Below are 10,744 nucleotides of genomic sequence, written 5' to 3'. Positions count from 1 at the left end.
ATTTTAACGATAATGGTGGTTGAAATTCATTCAGTTATCAGTTAATAGTTTTTCAATTTCAAAATCTATTGAAGATATGTTGTGAACATGCGAGTATTACGATTCTCTCTTTGGCACGATAAACAAGTTCAATGTATTTAAGTATATTATTCAACGACAGTATCACTTTGTATACCTTTAATCTATATGTATATTATAAATCTTTGATGTTTGTAATCATCATCTCCTATACATCGATTTATCATGTTCAGACATCAATATTGTTGTATGACAATATAGTTGAATGTTTTTCACCACATAATCTTTTTCTTGGCTTTTGGTCATGAATATACATCGCTATTGCATATTAATCGACACATCTGGAGGTTTTAGAATATAAAATTTCTTGTTTCACTATTCCCGATTACCATATATGCTCGTGTCTTATCAATCCCAGCGGTGAAGCATCGTTGAAGATAATGAGAAAACGTCTATCACTTAACATATTATGGGTACCCTCTCGGTTCTAAAACTATTGTCTCTTAAAATTCCGGAAAAATTCTCTCCGTCGACTCAAAATGAAATCACCACCTGATCTTCTGAGACACGTCTAAGCTCATTAATATTGACGTGTGCGTAACTGGAATGTAAATACGAATGCTCTTTCTCTTCTCCCACGTCGTTACACAATCTATTATAGTCTTACGTTTTTTATAGCACATTATTAATTACTCGTAGTACCTATATACTCATCTGGCGTGCTTTGCTCACGCCTCGCCACTCGGAAGACCTGTTGGCAGTCGGGGTCCGACGACGATGGTTCGGCGATAAAAAACGAAAATCCTCTCCAGACGAGCGTCGTCGAGCGGAGGCGCCTCACATACGCGGGCGCCGTCGTCGTCGGCGGCGGCGGTGACGGTGCGGTGGCGGTGGCGGTGGAGGCGGCGGCAGCAGCGGCGGCGGTGGCGGCGGTGGCGGCGGCGGCGGTGGCGGCAGCAGCGACGACGATGACACATGACCGCCACCTCGACGCGGCCGTTAGTAGTTTCCCGCGGACCGCCGACGTCGGACGACAATCGCCAACAACCGACACGGACGCATCACACGACGATCGCTGCGCCGCGCGCGTGTTTCGAAACATCCGTTTGAATCCGTCGCACACGCGCCTGCAATCGGCCGGTCTTCTCCCGTCGGTGTGTCTTGCGCGCCCGAGCGCCATCCGCCCGCCGTCCGTTCAGCCGGTCCGTCAGTGAGTCAGTGCGTCAGTGCGTCAGTCAGTCAGCGAGTCAGTGCGTCAGTCCGTCCGCGGCCAACTGTACCGGGGCAATACGCGCGATTTCGCCGTCGTTTTTTTTCCGTCCCGACACGTGCGTGCGCGCGCGCGCGATCGCTCGCCGGCTCGAACGCGATCTCCGACGACGTCAACGCCAATACAATATTATTATAAATCACTCGGCGGCGATTTCCGCGACACGACATCATCGCACGTACGACACGGAAAGACGCACTTGGCGTACGCCGCTTGCCGCCCATTAGACCTTCCGCGTGCCGTTAATAGACGTAATAACGTACCGTCCGGTTTCCGGTCGTCAAGCTGTCGTCGTACAGGAGCGACTCGTCGGTGGCCGGCGGCGGCGGCGCGAGCAGCACCGGAAGCGGCTGCTACCCGCACAGCGATTACCACGGTGGCGGTAACAAAACGTACCGGCACAAGGGCCGGTCCAAGTCGGCCACGTGCAAGTACGTGGACGACAAACCCAAGAAGAAGAAAAAGTCGTCCGCCGCCGACTCGTCGTCTTCCTCCAACAGCGTGTCTCTAGCCTCCATACCCAACACCATCAAGCTGTCCATGCTCAACAGCGGTCTGTTGCCGTTATGTAAGTTGTGCGACGCGCACGAGTTTTCTTATCAATTGTCGTTGGCCGTCCGTCCGCCGTCTGTGCACGTATAGTTCGACGCAGCGGCGAGGAACGCACCGCTAAAACATTATCGTTTGCAATTTACATTAACGCGAAACCGATAGAATGATTGCTCGTGACACATTACGCGAATACCTAAATCGTCAATATCGATGGTATATACACACGTTAATACACTATCATCATTATAGTCGTCGGCGAGCAAATGTCTAATCGGATTACCGAGCAAACGCGGTCCCGCGTACATCCGACTTTATATTATTATCGTGATATCATGTCGCTCGCTATAGGTAGTGTGGATATCTTGTTAAGACCACATCACCTTGAATAATTAAAACGATTCGGTTATTCCCTCCGAGCCATCCGTCTTTATTTCACATGAAATATATTTAATGCTTCGGCTGGACGACTGCAGCGCGGCGACTATAGAGGGTCAGAACGAATTGTTCGTATTATGGGTACTTGCCGTATAAAATGCTTCAAATTTGTCATTTTTCCCTTCCCTTTTGTTCTTATATATATATATGAAAACAAGTACCTATCGATTAGTGATAAATCCGTAGTGAGATATATTTTCAGACTAAACTAGGATAAACGACTGGCCTGTAATAACTGCGACCTTAATAGTGATGTCTATAGATTTTTCTTTACTTTTAAAAGTCCACTTCATAGTGTGCATGTATACTACTCACTAGTTGTAACAACAATCATCATTGAAAAAAAAAAGAAATCAGAGGATTAGTTTTGCTGTGTATAATACTCGTATAATGTAGGTCACTGTTGTAATGAATGTAATAAATTTGAATGCAGTAATAAATCATTGTAAACAAAGTAACGATTTTAAGCGAAACATAAAGGATGGATATTATCATCTACCTATTTCAATTAATAGTGTTGTTCGTGTATTATAGTATATTGATATTATTAATAAAATTATCTTCATTTAGAAGGTTGAGTTAATTTTTGATAAAAATATCACACATAACTTATAATTCAATACAGACGTACGAGTATAAGTCCGTGGTATAAATAGCTTGAATATAGTCTAGAAAAACGTAAAAACTTAAAAAGTCATAATTTATAGAAAATAATAATATACAAAATTATGAAAAGTACTTACCTACTAATTAATAAACATAAAGTTTGATTTACGATTTGCTTTTACAACAAAACAGATATTAACTATTGAGAAAAAATTGTTATTTTATTTGTTTGATTTACTTTGAATATTATACAATTTTTTCAAAACTTAAACTTTAAACGCTTATTATTGAATTAGGATTCTATTTTCGATATTTTTATATCGTTAAAGAAACAATTTGTTAAAAAATTTACTTTAGAAAAAAAAAATGTATCAAAATAAATAATTGAAAAAATGTAGAAAATGTTTATAAATAGTTTAAAAAGCTGAAAATGATATCATTTTTAAAAAAAACGACAAATTAAATATTTTATAAAATTATCAAGTATTTACTTTATTTTTTACTTAAAATTAAAAAAAATAAATAAATTCTATCTTTTTCGAACACTGATAATATTCTCGTTTTTTCATTGTTTTTTTTTATAAGTTTTTCTTAGTTATTAATATTCTTAAGAATACTACTACGAATTTCCTGTTTTCTATCAAAGTATCTATTAAAGGTTTTAATTCTTCATAGTACTATACTAATTAGATTGGTTACATTTGTTACTATCTTTAATGTTAAAGATTGAAATATATTTTCTGCTCCAAAATTTGATCTCAAATAAAAAAAAAAATATTTATATATATATTATAGTAAAACATTAAAATCTATATATTTATAGTTTAATTCAGAATATAAATTCTAAAAAGAAACTACGCATAAATATGTAAACCATAATCATAAAACATAGACATGAACTTTATGGTTTTCTTAATGTGAATAAAATTTAACTATTTTACAGTATAATATAATACTCAGAAAATTGTTTAACACATTTTTACGTTTATTTAGAATATATAAAGAAATGGGTTGTAAAATATTATTAAAGGGCTTAAACAATTTTTTACTGAAAAGTAATTACTGATTTTCTGGTTTACGACATTTATGGTCTTGTGCATATGCCAGTTTGTAAATTATAATATGAATTATAATTTTATAATAAAAGAGTTTAATTTGGTTAATATTTATATTTATACAAGAATTATAAATCTAACACACAGAAATGGTATGGAAACATTCATATTACTAAAATTGAAAGTTAATAATTATTACTTTACAATTACTTTTAACACTCGTGTAAAATATCTATTTTAATATAACTAAAACATTAATTTTAACGAATTGTAATAATTTTTTATCAGATAAACAGTAATAGTTCAATAAATATCCTTTGAAAATTTTGATTTTTTACGGTCATAACTTTCGGATGTTACATGATTTGCATATTTAATTATTATATAATACTACGTTTTTAGTATCATATTATAGTGAGGTTTACCCAAATCAATGGCTTGTTCCAATTTTTATTGGTAGTCCCCATTCAACCATTACACAGAACAGCAATCGAGGTTTAAATTGGATTGGAACATTATTCATTAGCACCGGCCAACGCTATCCTTTTTGTATTGTTTTTTTTTATATTTTAAAAGTGATACAGCTTTTTTTAATAGGAAACCTAACAAATTACACTAAGTAATTCATAAAACAAACATAATTGATTAAAATCAGGCTTAAATCTACTTTTCTTTAAGCATTAAATTAAAAATAAATATATGTCATCTCTAATTATTATTTTTGTAAACATGCTATCATAAAAAATTTTATTTTCACAATTACCAAAAACTATAGTTTCGTTTTATAATTATACGAATTTAATTGTAGCATGTGTTAAAACAACTTTGAGATGTTCTTTTTAAATATTTTTTGTACTTAACTACTAAAATATTTGTTCATCATTTTATTTTGTTATTTATTATCGAATGTAAATTTGACACATGGGAACTTTACTTATCTAATTTTTCATTATTGTTTACATAAACGTAAATATTTATTTTCAATAACAAACTTCACATTTTTTATAAAAGTTCTACCGTTATTTTTCGTTTTTGTATTTATATAATCTATTTGTATTAAAATCAATTTTAATTTATAAAAAAAAATTACTTAAAATTATTTCATGTGTAAAAAAAACATAGTTTTATATTTTTAAAAGCTTTGTAAAACATTTGTGTAATTATAACAGGGGATTATAATTGAGAAGTAAAAAATTATAGTGATACACAACAAAAATATACACTATTTAATAAAAAATAAAAATTTTAAGGTCACTAACATTATTTTTCTGTGTAATCTATTATAATAGTGTAAGGTAATTTGCTTTTTTAAACATTGTGTCAAGACTTAAAACTATACAAAAAATTATTTTTACGATTTTCATAATTATTGAGTAACTAATACAATTTCGTTGTTTAAAATTTTATAACATGTAACAAATTAAAAAAAAAAAACTTAAACAGCATATTTTATTTCCACAACACGTGGTATTTTTTTACATCCCATTACACAGAATGCCAAAACTCGCTTATTAGGTTAGACATTATAATATTATATACATTGACCATAATATTTACTATTTAGACATTAAACACAAAATTATAAAATGACCCATTGAAAAGATAGTGGATGATGTTTTGAGTAGAAATATAAAATGTCTATTGCTACAAACTAACAATAACAATAAATATAATATATATATATATATCAAAGTTTTCGAAATGCAATTTACTATTGTGTGAATTTAGTATACGTACCATAATGTACAAGTTTAGTTACTATGAATGACTGAAATACGCCTTGTTCACGTATACAATAAAAAAGTTACGTAAAAAAAAAAAAAGATTAAAAAAAATTCGCTATTTAAATCGTCAAATAAAAACATTAAATTTTTTTAACAAACCAACGTTTCACAATAGAATGTACTTGTATAGGAAAAGTTTTTTTACTCAACAATTCTTGTTTAGAATTTTCAATTTTTATTAAAACAGTTTTAATCAAAAATATTATGATATATACAGCAAGTATTAATATTTTGGATATGAGTATTATCATATAATATTACGTTAGCACATTGATAAAATAAGTATCTATTATTGCTACTAGTGTATTTATTATTGCACACTCACATAATCAATAAAATAAACGTAAATAAAAAACTATCTGAGTATTTCGTGCTTCAAACAAGTAAAATATTTATGCTTTAAATATTAACACATTTAATTTAACTTAAATATTTATAATTTTTTTTTAAATAAGTACTTATTTGCTTTGAATTAAAATTAAAAATGATAACATATATTTTATAATTATACCTTAAGTATTACCTTATATATAGTACCTAATTATTCACCTTTTATTTAAATAATTATATGTACCATGTATATATTATATATTAAAATTTAAATTAACATACCCATTTAAATTAACTACCCATTACAAGCTAAAAATTTACAATTTGTTTATAGATTAAGTAGTATGTATTATTGCCGGTTCTAAATTTAAACATTTTAGTGTTTTACTTATAATTAATTTTATAATAATTTTAAAATACTGTTAATCGATCTAATAATTATTATACTTGATCTGTATTAAAATAGTATAATATATTGATAAAAAAACAATTAGTTGTTTCATTATATTGTATTGAGTCAGATATTTTATATTAATATAATTCAATATATGAATTAACTTACATAGTTTTATCTATTATTACAACTTAATAAAAATAAAAAAGAGTTTACGTCAAAATGTAAAACGATTATTTTCAACAAAATTTGAAAATTTTAGTAATTAACTTAATGTAAAATAAATAAAATATATATATATATTATATTTCTAATCTAATTATAACACTAAAAATATCCTGAAATTTAATAGATTTAACAAAAATCATTTAATCTTAAATAAGAATTGTTAAAATTCCAAGAATTTTTTACAACACTATAATCATTTGTTAATGTAGGCACTTTTATGGTTCATAAATAATATCGCGCATATAATGTCTAAGTACACATAGAACAAATCACAAAGTATTTGAAATTTATTCTCTTTCGAACAATTGCTGTACACTTTGTATTCGATGAATATAATAAATATATAATATACACCTTGTTGGGTTCATTTAATTGTTTACAATAAATACAATATAATACTTATTAATTCATATTCAAATAAAATGAATATAATGATGAATTAATAAAAGTTTTACATTAAAATATATTTTGAAACAACTTAAAATGTAATAACATTTTCTCTACTTTTAAAGTACCAAATAATTTTTATTGATATCAAAAAGCATAAAATAGTTTAATAGGTAGATTTTTTCATAGTGAATCTCAATATTTTAGTTAAAATATACCTATTGTATTGTTGCTTATCATTAAATAATTTATTTTTTTGTGCATAATAGTACAGTGGACGACTTGTATACTGTTTTTATTATGGTCTCGCCGTGATTTACATATTTTACAAAATAAAATAATGATGTATACACAAATTATTTCATTCATAAGTTATGTAAAGTATAAATTATTTATTGTTTTTAAACATTTATAAATTTAATATTTATATATAAAAAAGTTTTTATCAATTATGGGATGTGAGTTACTTTTAAAGAATCATACTAGTTTAGAATAATTATATTATTTTAAGGTATAAAAATCAATGAAAAAACTAATAAATGAGTTATACTAACGTCATGAAAAAAAAATTTTTTTTATATTTTATGCTTTTTTTTCAAATAAGTACCATAAATCTGCAATACAAAATTGGGTTAATAGTAAGTATTTGGTAGTCATAAAGCATAATTTGAAATTTTACAAAATAATAAGTCTTATTAATCATAAATATTAGTGCTAAAGTATCAATATATACATAAATTATACTTAGTATACGATGTCAAAAAAGTTCGTTTTAATTCTATAGCTTAGATTCATAATTTTTATTTGATGGTTAAATAACGACCGAAGAAACATTAATTAATGGACTTTTTATTTTTACATATTTTTAACCTATATTATAAATACATTTTTCCTCTAAAAATCTTAATACCTTAATTTAGTGTTTGATGTATTATAATTAATTATTTTTATCTGTGATTCAAATTAAATTTCTTTTTTTTTTTTTTATATTATATATTTAAGAATGATTGCATTTTTTTATTTTTTTTTTAAAGTTATATTTTATGTTAAGGTGTGAAATAATGTAGACTTAAGATTTAATTTATTTTTTTAATTTTAACTTGAGGGCATCTATTTAAAATATTACCATTTACTAAATGTAATTAAGCACATCAATAAGTCATATATCGATATTAAATTTAATTACAACGAAAGTAAGTGATCAAAGGTCTATCACGTTTTGTATACGAGTATATAATTGAATTCTATAAGTATATTTAAATTATTAAACTTTTTAAAAGCCATTTAATAATACGTGGTAAAGATGTGATTTATCGCGGCACTGCAGTAATTTTAATCATCGCCAGACAAGGATTAGAAATCTGATGCGTTGTCTCTCATAAGATATAATAATATTATACTTTATTTCAAATTAAAATATTATGTTTTTTTATTAACTACTTACTGTATTTATGTAATACTGTATTATCATTTAATAATTCGTACCAGTGCATTATAAATTGTGTTTATTATTTGTCATTATTCTTTTGTTGGATCTTGACAACTAAATGGAAAGTAATAATTGTTCACATATTTTTATTGTAGTAATATTTTCCATAGTTTTATTATGTATATAATACATTTTACAGAGCAGATTAGTTATTTTAAAAGAAGCTTTTTTTCCAAAAAATATAAACTTAAATTGCAAGTAGTAATCTTTTTATTGTATATTAGGTGTCTCGAGATGTATCTCGCTATTGAGTAAGTCGTTGTAATAAATGTGTTAAATTTAAATTCAATAATAAATCATTGCATACGAAAAACGATTTTGAGCGTACACAGTCTGTCAGACTAAATTACTAAACATATTTTGTCATGTATTTTTGTTGATAGTGTGGTAATTTATTTTATTATTTGTATATTTTTCCAATATGAAAGAATAATTTAAGAAGAACTTTTTAATATATTTTCAAGTTTTTTTGCGTAAATATAAAAATTGTATTATGTTTGAATTAAAAAAAAAAAAATAAGTGAGTTATTTCAAATATCTATAGTTGTCACAAAAAAAAGCAAATATTTTGAAACTTATCTAATGTCATTAGTAGATTTTGATATGAATATTTTATTAAATTTCAAGTCTTTAGAGTAATTTATTTTATCAAAAACCTATTTTCCATAAAAATTCTTATTTTTTTCGTTTTTATTTTTAAAATAGTTAGCATTTCATATTTTAAATTTCCAAAAGTTCCAATTGGATAAAGTTTTTCTTTAAAAATCACTATTTATGTTAAAAATCAAAGCATTTTTTTTTTTTTTTTTACTATAATCTGTGTAAACAAGGGTGGACTGGATATGTATGAGGCCAATCGGAATTTTTTTTTGGTATTTTTAGAACAAGTTTTGTCACTGCTAACAAAGCTTTTATTATTGTTATGAAGGTAATAAGTATCATGATATAGATAATAATATCGATTTGTACTCAATATAATAATATTTATTTTTACTCAATTCATAATTATTATATAAATCAAATAGAATCAACTTTAAATGAATAAATGTGTAATATTACTAGAAGTTTCAATAAATCTTCAAAATATAAAGTATTCGTTTATGTACTTAACGTCAGTGTTGATGTAGACTGTATCTACCATAATTACTATTGTAATTTGTGTAGAGCATGAAATAAACATTATAAAATCAAAATTATGAGTTATTGAGTATTGGTTATCACTTTATCAGTTATAATTCCTTATATAAAAATGTTGTGAACTTTATCTATTCTAAAATTAGCTTCGTTGTACAAACTACTCTTTATTTGTGTTGTAGATAATATAAGAATAAATAAAAAGGTGAAATAAAAATATTATGTTGTAATTGAATAATAATATTAATAAGCTTGAGTTTTGAGAAAACCAAAGTAGTAAGCGCATAATATTCTAAAACAACTACAATTGACTAAACAACTTCTTTAGCAAAAATCAAAATCAAAGTATAGGGGCCAATCATAAAATAGGCGAGGGGCCAGTCAGCGATCGTCGACCAGCCGACCGACTTAGGCCACCCCTGTGTATAAACACATACAAAAATAGATAAATAAAAAAGTACATCATTGATAAATCAATATATTTATTGTACCCCGTTTAGAATTTAAAATAACAACGATTGTTATTAAAATAAAGAAAAGAAAAAATATAATTTCAAGAATTCAATAAAATAGAACAGGTAATGAAATTCTGTATAAAAAGTAAACGATTAAAATTAATATAAATTTGGTTTTTATTAAAACGTAAATAAATACCCACGGCTTCTAAGAATAAGACAATTATTTAATAGGAAATAAATTATGTTAAAAATCATTGCAATAAAAAATTATACATACCTGTAATTTCATAGATTTGTTATGTTAATTAATTGTATTACAGTGTAGTGCACTAATGTTAAATTTTCGTTGAACTTTCAATACAATTATCGTCATTTGTATGCATAACATTAATTAATGGAAAAACTGTATAATATTAAACAACCACTACGATTCAACGCAACGGTTCTAAACATTCTATTCTGAACTATCCTATACAAACACTGAAACGTGCATTTATTAATGAATACAAAAAGTATTTTATGTATGTAAAATTTAATTAACTATTATTATTATTCGTATGTCTAAAAACATATGTTTTCAATACTTATATTACTTATGAACATA

At 27.4% G+C, this 10,744-nt stretch overlaps 1 protein-coding gene across 1 annotated transcript in view; it reads left to right on the top strand.

Annotated features, from left to right (window-relative positions):
- The first annotated feature begins 1,012 nt into the window (after nucleotides 1–1,012).
- LOC112600192 (receptor-type tyrosine-protein phosphatase kappa) overlaps nucleotides 1,013–10,744 on the top strand; it is a 138,685-nt gene continuing 128,953 nt past the window's right edge. The window contains 1 exon segment of the mRNA XM_025347362.1: nucleotides 1,013–1,856. Coding sequence (XP_025203147.1) covers nucleotides 1,829–1,856 — 28 coding nt within the window. The 5' untranslated portion in view covers nucleotides 1,013–1,828.

Source organism: Melanaphis sacchari, unplaced genomic scaffold (assembly GCF_002803265.2).
Source record: "Melanaphis sacchari strain LSU unplaced genomic scaffold, SCAv2.0 Contig61_pilon_pilon, whole genome shotgun sequence".
NCBI lineage: Eukaryota > Metazoa > Arthropoda > Insecta > Hemiptera > Aphididae > Melanaphis > Melanaphis sacchari.
This window is presented reverse-complemented; position numbering and strand designations above follow the sequence as displayed.